The sequence below is a fragment of the Grus americana genome, chromosome 2, assembly GCF_028858705.1.
Source record: "Grus americana isolate bGruAme1 chromosome 2, bGruAme1.mat, whole genome shotgun sequence".
NCBI lineage: Eukaryota > Metazoa > Chordata > Aves > Gruiformes > Gruidae > Grus > Grus americana.
The window spans coordinates 37,468,313-37,490,984 of NC_072853.1; the positions used below are offsets into that span (position 1 = coordinate 37,468,313).

Sequence of the window (22,672 nt, forward strand, 5' to 3'; positions counted from 1 at the left end):
TCTGTAAGTAGCATTAAATTACAGTTTCAGCAAACTGGAAAGGCTTCAAGTAACGAAGATATCAGAAAAACATAGTATGAATTTTTGGAAAAGGTGCTCTGGTGTTGTGCAGCACATGACAATGGAATTAGTTTTTCTACAGGGATTTCCAACACTTTCCTCTCAACAAATTCCAGTTTTGAAAGAAAGACAGAAAACCACATTTTGAAAATTTTCATTCATAATTTCATCTTTGTTCATTTTGTTTCAATTTTTACTTTGTGTTTTTATATACTTCATATTCTGTCAGATATTATAAGCAGCAGCATGAGTTGGGGTGTAATACCTACGGATTTATCTTGCAATAAATAAATTTTATTTATTATATTTTTATTTTGTATGTATTATTATTTTAGGGGGGTTATTTTTATTTATATTTTTAAATACTTCTATTTATTATATGATTTATTTGAATATATAAAGAAATCTCTATTGCCACCCACCAAAACCCTGCTAAATTTATACTTCCCTGAGTGCCCTTACTGGCAGCAATTATCTTCTTGTGAGCAACTTATCTGTATATAAAATAAAGGACAATTTATTCAGAGGAAAGGGCACTTTATCAATTCAGAAAAACATGACACTAATCAGCCACATATTAACATGAAGAATAACTTTAAGCTCTGCTGTGTTTGGATATAATTTTTTGCCGTCACATCCTTGCCTCCCAATATGAATTAAATTCACAAATGTCTCTTTGAATAAGCCCGCTCCCTATCTACTACTAGGATGAACAATCTCTCCCCAGTAGCTGAAAAGAGAGCCCCAAAGCTGAGGAATTCACTGAAGCAGTTCAAACACGAGCTGTAAGGGGTTATTATATCTGAAATCATGTAATCATACTACCTCTCGCTCTGCTGCCACCTCCCTAAATTGTCCTAGTAACTCTGCATCCATCCTATTCTCCCTCCACAAAGACAGTGATTTCAGACTTGCATACAACTGAGTAGTAAGGAAGCCTCACCAGAGCTCACGCAGCTCCACTGCTGCCTTCTGAATCTCCAAGAGAAGAAAGCCTGTCATTTCTTAACGTGCTTCCTTTCCCTGCATGCTCCAAAAAGAGAATGAGATTGCTCAGGAACTGGCAGCAGTTTAGCACACAGACTAGTCAATCAAGTGGGCCAGATCTCCCCAAACAGCTTCTGAACTCCAGCATTCATATTTTGAGCTTCAGTGTAAAGTAAGGAGTAAGTATACACAGAGGTTATTGCAGATTACTAATACTGGAGAGCCAGTGGCAACGCTAAAATACAGGCATGAAAGAAATGATATCCATTGCTGGACTTCCTTATACACTGCTGCTGAAGGATTTCCCAGCACTATATCTAAACTAACCTAAGTGTCCTTAAGAAGTACAAAGTAGTTTGGACATCCATTTATCCTGCATCCTGGGGATATCCGATGAGTACCACAACAGGGCAAGTACATTAACAATGCTTTACCAGCATAATCCCTCAGCCCCAGGCTGATTCACAGCCAGGGCAATTCTGAAGCAGAGGTAATATCTATATCTTGCAGCCCTTGATATATTTTTCTTCCATTAACCTGTCCAGCTCATTTTCAGCATATGTAAATTTTTGGCACCTCCAACAACATTAGCAAATAAATCCCTAGATTTACTGTGCAGTACATGAAAATATATATCCTTTTATTTGTTTTAAACTTGTCTACAGTTTCAGTTGAAGCCCCATGACTCTCATAAAGGAAAAATCAGTAATCAGTTGTACCTTGCTCACCCTACTTCGAGTAATCTATTGCTCTGACTGCAGTAACCTACCATAGCAATGTTTGTTCATTTAAGCTCTGATTCAACACAGTAAAGCAAATGTTTACCTTCCACATGGAAGGAACATGTGAGCTATCTACCTGCTACCGAATGTGCTGAGGTAGTTCACTAGTACAGCTCATCTGATATTTTCCCAATAAAATATGCTTTTATTTGCAAAAAATAATAGAATACACTATGGAATGCCTGGCCTTATTCAACAAGCCCCAAAGCAGATAGTAAAGTAAAGTAGGATATGTGATGCTAAAGACAATCACTAGGAAGGTAGAAGAAAAGGGAAGTTGGAGTCCTTACCTTGCCCTTTTCACTTATGCAAATAAACACCAGTTATACCCATCATTTTTCCTATCTATCTCAGCTCTTCTACTCTGTAAAAATAATGAATATTTATGGAAAATTCTCAGCCATTTTCACCATTAAAATTTCAAGAAAGGGTCAGAATTATACAGCATGCAGTCCTCATATATACACACATTCAGCTTATATCTCTTCAAATGATGGGAGACACCAAGGTACATGAAGTATTCGTGCAGGATCAGACCTGAGGAGCAGCCAGTATAGTGTCCTGACTCAAAATAGCCAGTAGCATATAGACGGTAAGTAAAGATCCTCTCAGTTACCCGCAGTTTCCAAATTCAGGACTCAGAGAATGTACCACAACCAATGCATTTAGTAAAGTGGTATTATCAATCTTCTATGAATTTATCTACTTTTGTATACTTACACTTGTGGTCTCCACAACCTGCTGTGGCAATGCATTCCACTGAACTCATGAAAAGATAGTTCCTCAAACTTCATAGCTTAAAGTGTTATCTGAAATATGCTACCTCACTCAACCATAGCTCTTTGCTATTTGCCCAGCACTTGATGTTCTTGGCACATTTGGAAGTGGGCAAAGAAATAAGATTGGCTAACAGAGTTGGCTGTGAGGATCACCTTCTTGTCTTATAAATGGTGTTGGGGTGTGAGGAAGCTTCTTCCTATAGCTTCTCTAAAGGGACCTCTGTGTCTCCACAGCCATTAAACATCAGAACTGCAAGCATTTACAAGTGTAGAAGAGTATCAGTCTGATCCCATGATATTGGGATCAATATCACATCATGAGTGACGTATACCATGTTGCTGTGTCCCCTTGACTTCCTTTAGAAGAAATCCCAGGCCATAATAAGGCTATGTTAGTACAGGTACTTAGTTCTCTGATCTGGACTGGCAGAGGACTAGGATTACACCGTGTCCTTGCTCTGTTCTTTAGGTATAGGCTTAAAATAAGCTTTGGTTCCTTGTGTAAACTGTAAACAAATGACATTTTAGGCTCCTGCACATCATGATATTCAGTACACACCTATTTATTGAAAATGAATCGTTCTTTTGAAGCTTTTTATTAGCTTATGTAACTTATTTCAACTGAAGAAAATCTAGTATCTCTAATTGATTTTCTCTCTCCATTTTCCCTTTAGCAATATGAAGCACAATCAACTGCAGTTTCAACCCATTTTAAGCCTATCAAACCAGAAATAACTACACAAGTGTTGCAGCACTAATTCAGTTTATAATTTATTCCAACCTTACAAACACCCTCTTAACCAAACTATAGAACTTACTAAACTTATGAGAAGTTATTCTCAGTCTAAAAATTCTATATACACATCAAGCACTTCTAGTATTACTGACAGTAAAATTCAAGAGCAGGATTCAATTATTTTAAGAGTTTAAACACCAAATCCCAGTTCTTTGAACAACCAGTTAGAGCTTTGTTTAAACTCAGATCAACCAGAAGATTCTCACTGATGTTGCTGTCATTTAGCATAGGACCAGAAGATGAACTGAAATCAATGAAATGCCATGAATAACATTACACGGACTTGCGTATCACTCTTGCTTTGGTGACTTTCGATATTGGCAGAAAGAAAAAAAAAATACTGCATATGGTATTTGTTAAATTTTTACACAAGTGTTCAGAAGTATAATGCATGAAAACATTGCTTTAAAACTAGTACTAGATTTCAAGTTTATGGCTCCTCTCTAGACAATAGTCCTCTAGATCACAGAATCTGGTAAAAAATACTGTTGACAGTATCTGCAATAAAGTTATAGTTAAAATTTCATTGAAATGCCATAAAAACCCACACCATTTTGATGTTACTTCTCACCTTAGCTGTTCTGTAAGAATAATTACTCCAACTGATTTACCAGTCCTGGCATTATGTGTCTACTACATTTGCATAAAAATGATTATTAATTGTTTGAGGCAGAGCATAACAATTCATATATTGCACTAAAAGCAAAGAAGATAAAGATTTAATGATACTTACTAGAGTTAGAGCAAGCTAATCACTGTAGCCTGAAGACAAAAATACAAGTTATCCATAATCATCCATTTTTAAAAGAGAAATTCCTTTTCACAACCTTGGTGGTTTCTTTTCTGCTCTTCCCCCCATACCCTTTCCACTAGACTTCAATATTTATTACACATTCTCAAGATTAGATCCTGCACCTGGAACCCTCCAGGTAAACTCCACATAGCCAACTACAGTAGAGAAATATCAGAATATATATGTTAAAAGGGAAGAGTGAAAGGAGAAGTTACTGCAAGTACTGTACAAATACAATACTGAAGGAAAGAATGCTTCTTTATGTAAGTCCACAGAAGACTGAATAATAACCACAACGCTCTCTATTGAGCTCTACAAGTTTTACAGTTTTTACCACTTACAGTACACTTATGTAATAGCATAAGAAACCCAGCCAGATACCATCACTTAGAAACTGTACCCTCTGTGACAACTATGGTCACTTCTCAGTGCTATGCAAAGGCCTTTGTGCAAAACAAAGACTAATTAAGAAGCAAAGAACACAGGAGACACAGGAAAGTGTGATAAACATTCTGGAGTCCACAGTTATGGTCTAAAACACAAACGGGGAGAACAGAATCAGCTGTAAGTGAAAGGCAATATAAAATTGGGGAACAGTTGCAAGAGATGTGACTGTGCACTGATCAACCTATCTCAGGAGGAGAAGAGAAGCCCTTATCTAAAAGAAATGAGAACTATGTCCCTGGAGATGCCAGAGTAGAAGAAACTTTCCACCATGTCAATACAACCTCTCAGTCTTCAAAAAGACAGTAGTGACTTGGAAAAAATATCTTTAAGGGATGTCCAGGGTCTGGCTGGGATGGAGTTAATTTTCTTCATAGCAATGCTGTGTTTTAGATTTGTTACTAAACCAGTGTTGATAACACACCAACCTTTTAGCTACTGCTAAATGGTGCTTGTGCAAGGTCAAGGCTTTCTCTGTTTCTCACTCTGCTCCACAGTGGGTGGGTAAGGGCCTGGGAGGGGAGACAGCTGGGACAGCTGACCTGAATGGACCAAAGGGATATTCCAGGCCATATAATGTCATGGTCAGCAATAAAAACTGGGGGGTAGGTTGTGGTTTTTTTAGTTTTTTCCAAAGTAGCTGGTGCTTGGGGATTGGCTAGGTATCAGTCTGCTTGTGGGAGGTGACAAGTGATTGCTTTGGCATCACTCGTTTTAGGTTTTGGGGTTCTTTTTCTTCCTTCTTTCATTCCTTTCATTATTAAACTATCCTTATCTCAACCCTGAGTTTTCTTGCTTTTGCTCTTCCTGTCTTCTCCTCGCTAGAATAAGGGCAGCGAATGAGTGAGGGGCTCTGTGGTCCTTAGCTACTTGCTGGGGTCAACCCACAAAGAGGGAAAAAACATCTTTTGGAACTTTTGCCTTCAACTGTTCATTGCCTTTCCAAACTGTAAATCTTTCAGGAGTTTCAAAGTACCTGGTAATCAAGATTATCAGAAATTGCCTACCATACAGATAGAAGAAGATTGAAGATAAATGGAAGATAAACAGAAGACTGACGATCAGGCCTTTTAGAAATTGTGATAACAGTAAATTGCATTTATTGATACTTTTCCTAGAATCAAATAGTTCTATTCAAACTGGGATGAACTATATCTTCCACATCAGACTCTAAAGAAAAAGCCACTGAACGTCAAATACCTATCACTTAGAAAGTCAATTACATCTCACAAAAGTAAACCTTAAGATATTGCATTCCTACTAGCCATATCATTCACGGAGCAGTAACATCATGACTGTTCACATGCTAAGCCTTGTCCATATAATACAATCCTTCTTTTGCTCCAGTAATAACGTCAAGGAGCACAAAAGTATGTAAATTATTTACACACTTTGGGAGGTAATGCAAGTAAAAAAATCCAATAAAGCAGTGGGTTTTTTCCTTCTCTTTTAGATACAGAGCCTCCTCTTTCCAGCTCTTGAAATTTGAAGGAAACAGAACACTTCATACGAATAGCTTCATAAAAGCTATGACCGCCACTCTGTTAAGACATTAGAAATGACAGCATGTAGATCTATGGCAATTTCCAAAAAAGCCGCATCTAAGTATTTATCTACAGAGTAACTTTTTTCAGAAATTTCACTAGGAGGGCAGTAGTGATGAGGACAGTCAAGTCATGCATAAAAAGACAATTCATTTGACTTTTGAAGACATACTGTAAGATAAAAACTTTTGGTTTTGTTTTTAAAGAGAAAAATAATTCTGGATCATCCTTGCTAAATACTTCCTTGGAATTTGAGAACATCAATGTTTATTATTGCATTGAGAGTAAAGAACTAGCATTCAGTGATAAGAACATGAGACAAATAACATTGCCATCATCACTTTCCCATGACTTGGACTAAAGTAGTGATCACTATCTCTGACTAGACAGAAAACTTTTCTTCTTCCAGTGGCATGAAAATACTGTGCTACACTGACTTTCCTGCTTGCTGACAATTTGAACCTGAGGACCATTGCACAATGAGGAGTTGGCGATCCACATAAAACAATTGACCTGAGCAGGCACAGGTCTGTACTGTGCTATGCTGTGCTGCAAATACCACTTGGCTGCAGGATAAAGTTAGCCTGCTAATCATAAAGGAGAAGGCCGTAGGCAGCTCCCACTTGGCATTTAGCAATTATACCACCTGCACGCTCTTACCTTAAAAGTGAACTACCATGTTGTCATGTAAACATCTTTTTTGCTTGACAGTAGAAATGCTGAATGAATTCTTTACTTATAAGAAAAACTAAACTAAATTATATACTTCTAAGAGCTCTAAGGACTGTAATGCTGGTGAATCTTAGCATGGCAGGATCTGTGCAGCGTACCATGTCATGACTAGAGGTCTGTCCAATGTTGCGCAGTGTAGGGTTCCCAGCATCTGAAGGGATGTAAGATTATCTGTGCTATCCCCTTTCTCCATCTCAAAAAGGTATTTAAATCCACACCTTATAGAGTCTGAGTGCCATTCTAAGAGATCTGCAACACACAATTGCACCAGTGCATTACATATGCCACTGAAAATCTTGCGGTGTATAGCACAGCCAGCCTTAGCATGCAGAAGAGGCCTACTGTCTCCCAGTAGTGTCAGCTTCTGTACATGCACTACACAGCAGACACTCACTGGTAATGTTGATTTCCCAACAGCTTCCAAAAAAGAAGAGTCAGCTATTCACATAGCTTTCTCACACACAATCATTCAACTTAAACCCCAACAAAACAGGCTGTGGGCCAGAAAACTGTTCCGAAGATGTAGTGTAAGTCACATACCATCTTTCCCAGGGCCTTGTGGCCTCTCTTCTGGCAAATGATGTACTCTAGTCACATAATGGAGGAGAAGTTTTCGTCCAGCTGGGAGAGATAACAAAGAGGAACAACCTGTTGCTATATTAGAATAATTTATCAGGTCTAGAGTCTGTTTCCTCCATGTTGCCAAAGACCTCTAGGAAACAGGAAAATAAGGAAAGTCTGTTGAACCAGAGGAAATGTACTGAAAGCACTGCAGATTGGACACCCTTTCATTAAAGCACTCAGAGACTTATTAGAAAAGCAGCGTAGACAGAGCCTCATTACAAAAGCAGTATAGACTATATAAGGGGAAGGCTACCAGACATTGAGTTATTGTCTCATCCCATAGGCAAAGGCAATCTTCACTAAATTCTGTTTATCTTCTCTTGTTATAAAATGTATATATAACACCAGCCAATCTTTCAGGGGTGTTGCAATGACTAGTAATTAACATTTTGAAAGGTCTTGAGGAAAAAAGAAATTCTAAAGATTAGAAGAAGAGTTATTAAAGCAAACAGAAGACATCAGGTATCTCCCGATAGCAATAGTTAAAAAATATATTACTACTTAAGGTGCATTTCTATCTCTAAAGATTCTGGTCTGTTACTGCATAGCAAGAATTACGCATAATAAACATGAGGCAGACAATCCCTGAACTTTCACTTAAGATTTCTACATTGAGCAAAAAACCCCCACTCTTACTGTGAAATCAGCTCTGCAGCTCTGAAGAAGAGATGGTTTTACAAGTTCTGAAGCTGTAAACACTTAAATTTAACTCAGCTATATGATTATTTGCATTGAAAACACAGAGGCTTTTCAGAATCATACAGACTGGCATATGTGTCAATATGCCTGCAGGAAATGGATTTCAACTATGACCACCTTTCACTTCAACCACACCTGTGTGAGTTTCCTGGGTACACTTATCTTTGGAGTGGTGCTTCATAGTTAACTATTGGGTAGCATGTATTACCATATGGTAACATTTTTAATACTGTGAGCAAGCATAAAGATTGGACAACAACAAGAAAAGTGGTGATTGAGCATTATAACTAAATATCAATATTGTGTAAAACAATGCAGAATTTTTCATCTTCCTTACTTGAAAAAAGCTCAAAAATGTGTATTTAAGTCCAAGTGTATTATCTAAAACCTTATGCTTCTGACCATGTATATGTTTATGTATAGCAATACATTTAAACAATATTCTTACACTTAATCAAACAATTGTTTTTTTTAAAACCAGATGAGTCATGCTTTGGTGACTGTTCAATCAATATTCCCAGCAATTTCAGGGAAAATACAGTTCAGTCCTCTCCAATGGACATCAGTGAGATACTAAGGGAATAACATGACGTCAAAGTCTCAGTGGACTTCAGCCAAATGTGAAAGACAGCTTAAGCCCAAATGTCCTGGAATTCCAAAAGGACCACACAGTTTCACAAAGAATTACTTCAGCTCCCGATCAGATTTACAAAACACAATATTTGGCATTATGATGTATACAAAATGAGCTGCTTGATATCATTTTCAGTCACAGACCTCAACTGCATCACCCCTTTACAAATACATGTGATTGTACAGTTACAGTTCTCAGCTTTATAAAGTCAAGAAGATCCTTTCCACTATCATGCCAACCGTGTCCTGGGCTGCATCAAAAGGCGTGACCAGCAGGTCGAGGGAGGTGATCCTGCCCCTCTGCTCTTCTGAGACCCCCACCTAGAGTACTGCGTCCAGCATAAGAAGGACAACATAAGAAGGACATGGAGCTGTTGGAGCAAGCTCAGAGGAGGACCACAAAGCTGATCAGAGGGCTGGAGCACCTCTCCCATGAAGACAGGCTGAGAGAGTTGGGGTTGTTCAGCCTGGAGAAAAGAAGGCCCCGGGGAGACCTTATAGCAGCCTTCCAGTACCTGAAGGGGGCTTACAGGAAAGCTGGAGAAAGACTGTTTATCAGGGAGTGTAGTGACAGGACAAGGGGTAATGGGTTTAAACTAAAAGAGGGTAGATTAGATGAGATGTTAGGAAGAAATTCTTTACTATGAGGGTGGTGAGGCACTGGAACAGGTTGCCCAGAGAAGTTGTGGAGGCCCCATCCCTGGAAGTGTTCAAGGCCAGGCTGGATGGGGTTTTGGGCAACCTGGTCTAGTGGAGGGTGTCCCTGCCCATGGCAGGGGGGTTGGAACTAGGTGATCTTTGAGGTCCCTTCCAACCCAAACCATTCTATGATTCTATGTTATCTGCCAGTAATCTATTTCAGCCACCTGCATAATTGAACACACATAGAAAGTTACCAGTGTGTTAATAGCCCTCCTATGCATCTTATGTTATATATAAAGAGTGATAACTGAAATCAGAATGTAGCCCCATAATATTCTTTTTCATCTTTGCGCATACATTTCTTCTGAAATGGATTCTTCAGAAGTATAACAGCTTAATTGTTACTTCTATTTGGAATGTTTGATTCTAGCTAAACCTTCATTGACAATTCTGATGTGAGTACTAGGAGGGGTTTTTTTTTTAAAAGAAAACACACCAACAGTTTCATGCTTTTAATACCTAAAGAAATCAATCAAACTGAAAAAGATTCTTTTGAACATACATGAAGGTCAAAGTGTGTGTTCTGCAAACCCCTGCATTATAAGTAGGGTACACAGTAAAATCATCTGCTATAAACAGTAGAATGTGTTTTCCCAGAATCCAGACTTCGGAGTGTGAGGTTTTGTAATTTTTTAAGAAAGGGCTGAATAAGCAATGAATACTGAACTCTAAAGGGAACAAGTCAAGTAGCTATATGCAACAATGCCCTGCAATTCAGTGATGGCAGAAAGCCATGATTTGAAATTAGTTATACTGCATATAAGCAGTGTAAAAAGCAGCAAAGCAGTTAATGGATTAATGCAGTATGTAATAAAAAAAAAAAAAATCAATCCCAGTATCATACAGTTACTGATCTGGAAAATATAGCAATGAAAAATACCTATGTTTGCCAATAGAAACTTAAGTTCTTTATGTTACCTTCAAAAGAAAACAAAATACCCTTCCTGTGTAACACTTTGTCATATCCTTAACTTTTGAGCAGTTCTGCAGGATGTAACCTAACCGGTACATCAAATATAAACCACATACTGTCAGCAAATTGCAAAATAAGAATTAAAATAAAAGCCAGTCTTTCAGAACCACAGCAATTTCAACACCAAGATATGCACATTGAACTTTTTATCAGTGGTAGTTACTATAACATGGCTATATTATAATCACTATAACCATGGCCATTCATCAGACATGCCATGATTTTGCTTCAGAATCTCAGAATCACTTATGTAACACCCTACCCAAACTGGAAGTCCTGTTTGTGACTTTTCCTAGTTTTAAGTTGATTTTGTATAAACTCTGCCAGTTTTGATGAAATGGATGATAGTAAAGTGTTCCAGGTTTTACATGGCAAAAAACCAAAATGGATTCTTACAATTGAGTCCTTATTTAAAAAAAAAAACAAAAACCACTTGTTTGTACACATATAATATTCTGACCAAACGTCAAGACACTAGAAAATAAAAATTTCCTTTATCCTACCTCTCTGGTTCCTGATACCTCAAGGGATTCAAATGTCTACAAGGAAAGACCTACACATCTATTGGCTACCTTTTCCACCTAACTAGAAGTTAACAAAAGATTCTATTCTCTTTGTGATACATAATGAGGCCAATAAAATCACACACACACACTTATCTACTGTGCCTTTCAGATGCCACAGAATACTACTTTAGGAGATCTGTGGTTTATACCAGTACAAGACACCCATTCAGCTTGCTTTTTATGTCATACTGATAAAAGTTGGAAAGATCAGTAAATTGCAGGAGGAAATAAGGAGATAATGCAGCTACAGACTAATTATGTCCTTCCCTGGAATCCATGGATTAGTTCTGGAAACATCAACTCATTCCATGAAGACTGCAAGCTCACAGTCACAAACAGTGTGACTTCCTTCAAACAGAAAGAACTAATTGACCCTAATGTGACACCTGAGTGGCCCAGCTCATTATCTCTTCTTTTCTGTAAAAACAAATGCATGCATCAAAGTTAAAACTACTGAAAAAAAAGAAAATATGTATTTGTATTACAATATGTATTAACTGACAATTGTTTAAGCATAACAAAAAACTTTTTTTTACCATGAGCATCGTCAAGCACTGGAACAGGTTGCCCAGAGACATTGTAGAGTCTCCATTATTGGAAAGAGTCAAAACCCAATTGAACAATGTCCAGAGCAACCTGCTCTAGAGGATTGTGTTGAGCAAGGGGTTGGACTAGATATCTCCAGCAGTCCACTCCAACCTCAACTATTTTGTGATTCTATGAAGAATGCAGTAAGGAAGCAACAGAAATATAATAGAAACAGAGTAGAGCACCATATGTTCTTCTGATTTTCAGATTAAGGTCCAAACTGAAACAAATATTTCGTGATGGAATTTGTAAATGTAAGAATGCTGAGCTATCCTGAGATTGTGTATTTCCTGTGCTTTGATCCCACATGAAGTTCTATACAGGAAAAACTGGGGTGGGGGGAGGAGGGAATTGAAATCCATGACTACCTTTTAAGCATCTTACATTGAAGCTTTTAAAAATGACAGAAAAGAGACTATTAATTAACTTTCTTCAACAATTTCCCTCCTTTCACAACTAGTCATTCTAGGAAAGGGAGAAAGCAGTGAGCATAGAGCCTTCTAGAGTGCAATTTCACATACAGTACAGTCTACTGGAAAATTACAATCAAATGCTCTGGAGAGGTTACAAATTCACATTGCATAAGCTATTTGTAGCTAGTAAGTCTCAAATAACATCCACTGAGGTTAGAACTGTGATACAGATAAGAAAAAGAAGAATCAGATGAAAGCCAGGGAAGCAGATCATGCTCCTTGTACACAAATATATTCTCCAAGTAGAACCTGCAAGTGATTTATGTAGGAAATCAAATTAATTACTTTAAGCACCTGAAGTGTTTGGTATTTCACGGGATTTTGATGCAGCTAGCGGTTTATTCACACACATATACAGTCTTCATTACATTCACTCCTGAAAGTTGCGAGTTAAACACTATGGACGTTCACACAGCTGCTGGATACTTCAGGTTCAAACACAGGGAGCAGATTCAAACTAATATATGTTTGATCAGATATTACACTTTTTAGATTAATCTATAATAAAAAAAAATCAGAAAATACACATAATTTTTTGCAGTTACCCAGCAGTTCCATTGCATCATCTTCATTGTCAATATCTTCTTCAGTTACAGATGGAGCTGTGCTTTGAGCAGAATCAAAGGAGTCCTGAGAAAGCATGGCAGCCAGCAGTTTCTTATGTTGCTGCTGTTGTTGTTTTAGTCCTTTGGTCTTTGGCTCCATTTTTAAGCTGTGAGGGAGGAAAGCACAACTTCCTTTTACTGGTGCTTTCTACAAAATATGTCACACATTTCTCAAATTACTGTAGCCCATGATGTCCTCCAGATCTGAAGGTTAATGCCATCAGATCACACATAAACCAGCTGGTTATCACTCATTCCCTGATCATTGGATGTTATAAGTCAGTTTGTGTTTTCAGTTCCTGTCTAAAGTTTTGGTTGAATGATGATGGGAAATTTCCCACTGCCTTTATGGGCATTAATCAAGTCTAAATAAGCTACATATACAGAACAACAGGATGTTACTAATCACTATTGCTAGGGCATTGATTGCACAGCAACACAGCTCACAACAAAGAACTGCTCCCTTGAGTGGTTATGTTATCATGACCCCACAGGATTAAGGACTACATAGTTGTAACAATTCTCATGGTTTGTTGACTTGTATCCCTAACCTAAGTAACAGACAATTGGAACTGCATGGAAGTTAGCAGAAGGGTCTAAGGCAGGACTGGCTACAGTTAGCAATTTCTGATTCCTTACAGTATCAAGATAAAGACAATGGGGCAGAAGTTTGGCGCCCCACACGAGGGAATCAGCAACACCTCAGACTGTCTTACAGCCTGTTGCAGGAAGGTAGATCTGTTGCAAATGTATGAAATTCAGTATAATCAATGCTAGTTCATTTCCCACTGCAAAGAACACTAATAAGACAAAATGGACCTTGGAGATGAAGAGTGGGCTTTGAGTTTAGGACATCAGGTTATGGACAGGGCCTCTGCAAGCTCTAGTTCATTTCAGGCTCTAAGAAACAAGAGCATCGTATTAAAAATCACCCAAATTCCCCACTGTGTACATACATTATCCCTTGAGGAAGTTTCCCAAGAGCCTTGCTTCCTCTCAGAATTTCTCCAGGAAACTTGTCACGTAGAAAACTACTAACAATGACTTGGAAATTAGTTTAATCCTGTTTTCATGGTGTTTGAATTTCTAAAAGATGAGCTTGGTACCAGCAGGATTGCCATCAGCATTTTTATATGGTCCCTTATCACATATTAATACCTTACCTTGCTCCCTTACAGCAGCAACAGATAGCAGTACAAAACCAGTGACAAGTACAGCAGTAGTGAAACCTGTCCTTTCAGTTGCTCAAAATTAATTCCCCTTCTTTTTTTTTTTAAGTAACTGGGCCTGGCTTTCAGATATACAACATGTGTGCTTCTGTTGCTCATCATCACAGGAATGTATGTTTTTAAGCACGAAATAGCGGTTCTTTCCCACTGTCCATGACTAAATGGAGCAAAAAGTGAGGTTCGTGGTTGCAAGGACAGAAAAAGGAGACAACTCATAGATTCCCAAATACCACGTACTATGTATACTCACTATGATCTGCTTTATGCTGAAAAGACCAGTACTGAAAATGGGCATGTTATCAACAGACCAGTGGTCCACAGGAATATGCTGTTCTCAGCAGCCTATTCAGTCTCCTATAGAATGCTATGAATGTGTAAGGACCCAGGGCTTCCCCTTCCACCAAAGAGAAAAAAACTTGTACGCTATTGTCTGTGAAAACAACACGGAGAGAGGGAGTTGCATAACACTGATGGCAATTACTCTACCAGTGATCTGTCAATGCCTAATCCTCTGCATATTTATTCAGTATTTCATTTATGTAGCATTTCCTTATGTTTAGTGATAGGTAAAAGAAAACATATTTCCTGGAAATAATGGGACAACTACAGTTTTCACTTTCCTGTTCCTATGCTGTAACTGAAGATAAGGATTAGTTTTGAGAGTTTGTTGGCTTATCACATAAATCCTGATAATTAGTGATCAATAAACTATCACTTTTTATTAAAAGTGTTGCTAAATCAAGTTTAACGAGATGTAATTGGAGACATTTAAAATGAATTTCAAATTGCTCCCTCTTTCAGTTGCCAAGAAAAATGTATCTGAATTATTTTAGGCCACATTAACTATGAAGTAGATGAATGAAATACAGTGAGGTAGCCAAAAATTCTTTACAACTGATAACAAATTCACTCTTTTGAGAGTTTCATTTAATCTCATAAAACCCATGCTATTCCCACTACTTTTGCATGTACTAGGAATACGCTACATTAAAACTAAATTATTATTACCTATTACTTGTCCCATGCATTTGGTATATAGTCAATTCCAAATTCTGCTAATCATACTTTAATTCCCAGTAACGCTGAATCAGACCTTGAAGAAACTGTCATTAGTGAACTACCATTAATCATTCAGATTAACCTTGATCAATAAAGGCTTTTTTAAACTTCCATATATAGGTGGCATCAATTTTAGTATCACCACTATTTCAAAGTTCTGCAATTTTATGATTATTTTGCAAGACTGCAAACACACTTTTTATAAATGCCTTACAAAAGCTGATGAAATGCTAATGAAGCAAAGAATTATCCCAGACATAAAATCAGTCATCCAAATGTAAATCCATATGCTGCATGTAATTTAGTAGTTATTCATTTTTACTGAAAATCAGTATTCCCACTTAATGATACACATTTTTCAACAGGCCTGCAGCATATACTGCACCTAAAAACTAGAGATATCAGTGTCCCACGAGTCTTTCCTGACATCAAGTACCCTGTATTCTCCTTATTTCATATGCCAGGCAACGTGATTTTGTCATGATACTCAACAAGACTTCTCAAATACTATTCTCAAAGCCATTAATCACATTTTTTAATTATAGCATTAGCTGTGAGGTTTCTCACAGCTTGTACCACCCTCTACAAAGAGAAAAATATGCTGCTTTGAATCATCTTTGTTACTCAGAACTAAACCTCTTTGCTCCCGTCTAGAGATCAGAGATGCTTATTTCTGCTCTTTCCTATTGAGAGAAGAGACACAATATCCTCAAATTTGCTCTGCAACGTGGAACAGATCTTTATTCAGTGTCTTTATTGGACTGCTGAATAAGGAAAAAGAAACCCAGGCCCTCACAATCAAGGGGCAGTGCCAGTTGCTGACTCCATTACTTTCCCAGGAACTGCACTGGAGAGACCCGGTGTCTGAGTTCTGTTGGTTCCAGTCCAACGTCTGGCTGAGGGATCATTACTACATGCTGCTACTTCTTTGAAATAGTAGTACTTGCAGCTTCCCCCACAATAATCTAATTAAGAGAAGAAAGAAGTGCTCATGGATAACAAACATTCCCAACATGTGAGGAAAGCTAATGAATACAGCCTGTAAGAGTACAGCAAGTGACAGAATAGTTTCCCTGTGACAGGGAGGTGAATTCCAATGTAGAAGGCACATGGAGGACATAGTAAGGGAATATTCACAATTCAAATTGGGGAATGAGAGAAGAGCAGCCCTGCGTAAAGAGATCTGGGGGGTTGGGTTGATGGCAAGTTGAATATGAGTTAACAGTGTGCTGTGGCAGCCAAAAGGGACAACTGTGTCCTGGGGTGCATCAAGCACAGCATAGCCAGACGGTCGAGGGAGCTGTTTGTCCCACTCTGCACTGCATTGGTGCGGCCTCACCTTGAGTACTGCGTGCAGTTTTGGGCACCTCAGTACAAGGACATCAAACAATTAAAGTGTATCCAGAGGAGGGCAACCAAGATGGTGAAAGCCGTTCAAGGGCAAGACTTAGGAGTAGCGGCTGAGGTCACTTGGCTTGTTCAGCTCGGAGAAGAGAAGGCTGAGGGGTGACCTCATGGCAGTCTACAACTTCCTCAAGAGGGGCAGTGAAGAGACAGGTGCTGATCTCTCTCTGGTGACCGGTGACAGGACATGAGGAAATGGGATGAAGCTGCATCAGGGGAAGTCCAGGTTGGACATTAGGAAAAGGTTCTTCATGGTGAGGGTGGTCGTCCCTGGAACAGGCTCCCCAGGGAAGTGGTCACAGCACCAAGCCTATCAGAGTTCAAGGAGCATCTAGGCAATGCTCTTAGTCATATCGTGTAATTTTAGGTAGTCCTGTGACAAGCAGGGAGTTGGACTTGATGATCCTTAGGGGTCCCTTCCAACTGGAGATACTCTATGATTCTGTGATAATACCTTAAACCTTTTCAAAGGGAAAGCAGAGAGTTTCTGCCTTCTTAAAAGAGGAAGAAAAAGGTGTCTGCTGTAGTCAGAGTATTAGTTATAAGCAAGGAGAAAGGCTACACTGCTGAGGGAGAACCGTAGATGTTTAAGGCAATTAACAGAGGCAGTGCACAAGCTTTACACTTTAAAAAAAAAAAAAAAAAAAAAGGCAAGCAAGCTTTAATCCGCTTTAAAGAAAGGCCGTGAATACTTCACTTTCTGTGATAAACAGATATCTTTAAATCATGGAAAATGGACCCCTTGGAAAAATGATAATCTCTTCCATGTAGCTGAAGCACATTAACAAACAAACGTACTCCCCTACCCTCAGTCAACTGCAATATATCGTCAGAAGTTATCTTCTGCAGAGAATACTATATTCTCTTTGAGAAAGAATTGTTATTAACACCAGGATGCTAAATATAAGAACTGAAGATGAATTTAGGAAGTCCTGTTGAAAATTATATAGATACTGTTTCCCTTGTCTATCTTTCCTTTAAATGAGAAAATCAGATTTATCACTAAAGTGTCAAGAAGATTAACAAACAGCTGCTACCAACGGCTAAAATACAGAAGGGTTTGAGGTATCTGAATGAAGCTATACATCACACAATTATTACTCAATGGACCCCAATCTTACCAACATACACTTAGCTTTATATGTGGGAATTAAACCATGGGAATGTAAATGAGTATGAAGTTAATCATATATAAAATCTTTAGAAGAAACCAGTCACATCTTAATATCTTCCATTTATTCTGCATGCTGCCACACTATGGCGTTAGAATTTAAAAGCCCTGCATTCTGCTCTCAGAAATGGGGCATTATAAAGACAGATCCACTTCACAAATTACAAAATTTCTAGGCAGAACCAAAATCTCACCTTCCTCCAGGACTGCTGCTATCCTCACTGTCCCACTGCTCGTTTTTATTTCTTGGTATTGGTGGCTGCAGCATCTCAGCAGCGAGTGGGTCAGCATCATTCTCTTCACGACCAATCCATTCTCCAATGACACGAGGTCTGAGAAGGGGGGTGTTAAAACCTGTTGTGTCCTGAACAGATATAAAAATAAAAAAAACCCAACTAGAAACACTGCACTATTTGTTTTCAACCACACATGTAACCAGGAAAAGAAGAAATAGAAAATAAAACTACTGATTAACAAAAGTACAAAAATAGTACAGTATATTATAATTTCAGAGGGCTACAAAATACCTAGAAACAATCATTGACTAATGAAAAGAGTCCCATTAACAAAATTTCACGAGAGATTTGCCCACCCCAATGCCTCAAATCTCTCCTGTTTCTTACTTTTCAATAGCAACTGTAGAAATCTTGGGTATCATCTTGAAAAATTATAATTTTTTTAAATAAACGCACAACTCTTAAATCAGCACTGTGTCAGTTCTGCAAAGCAACAGATGAGGTCACTTGTATAATGAACTCCCCAACCAAAAGACTGTTTTAGATTAACATCACTTATTTGCATTATGAATTAATGCAAAACTAATAAATACATCTGCATTTGGCATTTTAAAAATAACCTTGCTGGGATTTACATAATGTATCTTTCAATTCTGAAAATGGTATTAACATTTTAATAAAATGTATTTCTGAAACTAGTACTCATATTTTTAACCACTTACTGGAAGATAGCTGGATAGGATTACAAGAAGCAGGCAAAATCCAACTGGAATATTGAAAACAATAGTGATGATTTGCAGCATTATATTAGGAATTTAGATTAAGGAAACAAATTGTCCTTAAAAAATTTATGAAAAAGCTGTTCTGAAGTAGTGAGTATCTCTGTTCTCAATGTTACTAGAACAGTTGTAGGTAAAGGATCATATATAACAGTATAGTCAAACTAAAAAACAAGCATGTATGCAAAAAAATAGACATGAAATGTCAGGATAGGAATATTTATTTTGCTTTAATTAAACTCCTTTCTATGCTAAAAAAGACGTTTCAAATACAGTGTTCCTAATTAGGAGAGATATATTCTATTCCTATCCTTTAACAAGAGAAAATTTTAGGAAAACAAATCCTTGGCTGTTACCTAGCTCAGTGTCTCAATAAATATTGCTGCCATAAAACAATGCTTTCCAAACAAAGAGCATCTGGAAAAAGTACAGCACAGTGATTACTTAGCCTAGCAACCATATTTTCTCATCTTCCTAAAAACAAACCATTTTTAAAGTCTCTTCCTAATTGACACAGATATGGTAAAAGCACGGTTTGAAGTAGAGGCCTCTACTGAAATGAAACAAACAAAAAAAAGTCTGCAAACTGCTTTCATATGAATATATTTACCCTGCTCCAGCTAGACGCTGTCATTTTCCTCAGGAGAACTCCAAGAGCTTCCATTTTGATAGAGCCAAATATGACCCAGGCCCTGGATTAGAATCATTCCCCCTTGTTTTTTTGTTCTGCTTTCTGCAACGTGCCTGTGAGTGCATTGCTGCACTCCACTCTCCATACCTCTGTCCAGAGTTCTCCATCACTTGACTAATTCACTTTTTAAACAATGTCTGTTTTCTGCAAGGTTGACGTGACACAGTAGGACCACTGAAAATGGAATGCAGCCATTACAGAAGAGAGAAATCTGAGGAAAACACCACAGCTTCAGAGGTTTTAGAATACCTAACCCCTGGTGTCTTTAATGTACTTAGGAAACAATATTGTGTGCATCTGTCTGGTGCTGTGTCATAGTCAGGTAATGTAGACTAGATGATAGTGGCCTCTGGTCACTTGACAAGTGTAACCTGTCACAGGTGTGACTACCACCATATGGTTATGAGCTAGGAAAAAAGATTATTCCACTGCCTCCAGTGCCTTCATTACACATGGTGCCTACGCTAGTTTAAGTAAGAACCATTTGGCCCCTTCTGAGGTTTATTCCTGCTACTCTAGCCGTTTTCTCCCTTTCCTTTCTCCATAGGATAATTTGTAATAATTAATAAAAAAGGTTGCTGGAGCTAGTTAAACTTGTAACAACATGCAGTGTCGATCTTGCTAAAAGCTTTCAGTCACTTAAGTGAAAATGAAAAGTACCTAAAAATTTGCCCTTTTTTCAGTACAAGTTTTTCCTGACACTGTACACTGCACCATCAGCATATGAATAAGTAAACCATGAATGCTGTGTCTATCCTTGTTATGCTGATTTCTTTTCTAGACATGTTAGGGATTAAAGCAGCACTTTGATATTCTATTTAATAGAAATGTAATTTACATTACATAGTCCTGCTTTGCCTCACTTTATCACCTTGCTTTCCTTTTTGAATCTTGTTAGATTAGTACACCAGTTTCAGTGACCTAATTTATCCCCCTCCTTTCAACTATACAAGCAGCCCCAGTGAAAACAGTAAATGCAGAATCAGAGATGGCTCTATTGAGAACACCAGGACATTTACTTGACACCTTATTTCAAAAGCTTCAATAAATTCAGATGAAGTATTCAGTTCTCAAACAAGTTTTTATAGGGTTTTGGTTTTTTTAATATTAACCTTAGAATCTTAGCTGATTTCCAATCTATATTCCCTCATAAATAACAGAAGAGATTGACAGTGACATTAGTGTACACAGAAATATTTTCAGGACAGGTAAGTATTTAAATCTGCACTAAATGAACCTAGAGGATTATTTTATGGTGTATTCCAGGTGTCATCCACTTTTTATACACATCAGTGGCTACCAACTTGACACACTTGAGCTTCCTCTATGTGGAGACCAGGAGAAGAACAGAAAGTCTGGAGGACAGCTGAATCTCATCTGCACTTTGGACTGAGATGCGGTTGCAGTACGCAACCCCTACCAGGGAGCACAGCAACATTTGTGTATCCATTTATTTAAGCACAGTTTAAAAAGCTCAGTATTTCTAATTTCTGATATGGATTTTGAGGGAACCTCCATAGTGACAAATACTTTTGGGTCAGCAGAAATATGTTATGACTCAGAGTAGTTGTCTCCTCTATTTTATTAATTATAACCTGTGTTCATTGTAGTAATACTGCATACAAGAAGAAAGTATACCTAGACACAATGTAGAAAAAATGTTTTAATATTAGTCTTGAGGGTCAAAATCTTTTATGAATTATTAGATCATCTTCACTCAAGTCTAATTCTGGATCTCTAACATGTAGCTGTCTCCCATTACTAATGTTTAAAGTGACTGAAAGACATTGTTGGGAATTCCGGACAAATTTCACAATGTTATGACAGGTCTCACACTATCTGTGAGAGCTCCATTACATGGAGCTTAATTAAAGCACCAATCCATGGAATATTGGGATTATGTGAAAATCTCATTTATTGAAAAAGAAAATATTTCTATTCTTAGTATTTGCAGGTTTGGGTTTTTTTAAAAAAAAAGCTTGGAAAACATTTGCTAAGTGTTCTTTAGAGAATCAAAAGCCAGAAGATGAATAAACCTTCCCCTGCCTCCTTTCAAATTGCGTTAGAATGGCATTGGTTTAGTCAGTCTTCAACTGTGGCAAGAGGTAAAGGGTGTGACTCCTTATTTTGTGTGGTCTGGTTCAGAAACATTGCTGAAATGGGTACAATCATATAAACCCATTTTAAACCTATTTCTGCATTGTAGCACTCTGGCTACATTCTGCCTCTATCTCTATTACAATGCAGACATGCTACAGTGGAACATATATTACAGCTTACTTTGTGACATAAACACAAGTCAGACCATTCATGCAGGACACTGGAGCTTCAGTAGCATGGCTAGACTATACTTCTGTGTGAATTTGAACCACTTCCCAGGGAAGTGTCCTAACAGACTTAGGAAAAACCCTGAAACTCACAGTGAATTCAGTGTTTTTTCATCTACGATTTTTTAACCGAACTAGAATTCTGTGAATTTCACTGACAGGCTAACATCCTAGCTCAACTTTGTCTATGTACATAAAATTCTTTGCATTATTGAGAAGCTTTAGAAACTGCACACTTTCATGCATAGTTTCTGTGCAGTGGTAAGGAGGGTGAGTCAATTCAGAAATTTGTATTATATTAACTCTGCACTTTAGTCTTAAAATCTGTGAGTCACAAGGCAACCTTTCTCATTTTCTTTCCTTACACAAGCAGTGCCAGTTGCTGATTTTACATAGCTTCCATGGCCTAGAGATGCGGTCTGAATCATCAAGAGAGACTGAACACCAAACTCTGCAAGTCTGAAGTAAATGAGATGAAAAAGCAGGGAATCTATACCATAAATCTTTTTTAGTTGCAGTAATCTTAGGAATTGTTTTTGGCAATTATATCAGTGAACTCTGAAATCTTATTAGACTGTGTCAAACTGAAAGCTTCCATTTTGACTGACCTTGTCTGCCTGTATTTTCTCTACCTCTGTCTTGGACTGAAGCCCTAAGTACTGGCACAAAGCTAATAATAGCAGATATTTGACAAGAATCTGTTTAAATGAAACACCCTTCCAGAAGAGTGATTGTAATTCACAGCAAACTGGTTTTCCAAATCCAAATGCTCAAGTAACTAAGCAACTAACTAATTAACTGGATTACTTGGAGGAGGAGTTACAGCAACTAACAATACTGATCAAGTATTCCCCTGACAAAGGCAGCTAGAGGTTATTGCAGCCAGAAATAAATAATTTTTTAAAAAATATTTACATAACAAGAAACAAAAATAAAGAAACATACACATGCATTCTCTGTTTTCTCTGAGTTCATAATCTAAAACACAGATAAAAC

At 37.8% G+C, this 22,672-nt stretch overlaps 1 protein-coding gene across 3 annotated transcripts in view; it reads right to left on the reverse strand.

Annotated features, from left to right (window-relative positions):
- C2H8orf34 (chromosome 2 C8orf34 homolog) overlaps positions 1 to 22,672 on the reverse strand; it is a 205,733-nt gene that overhangs the window by 117,709 nt on the left and 65,352 nt on the right. For all 3 annotated transcript variants that reach the window (XM_054815642.1, XM_054815640.1, XM_054815641.1), the window contains 2 exons: positions 17,838 to 18,007; positions 12,721 to 12,887 (listed from right to left, as the gene is read on the reverse strand). In XM_054815642.1, coding sequence (XP_054671617.1) covers positions 12,721 to 12,887; positions 17,838 to 18,007 — 337 coding nt within the window. The remainder of the gene's footprint in view (positions 1 to 12,720; positions 12,888 to 17,837; positions 18,008 to 22,672) is intronic.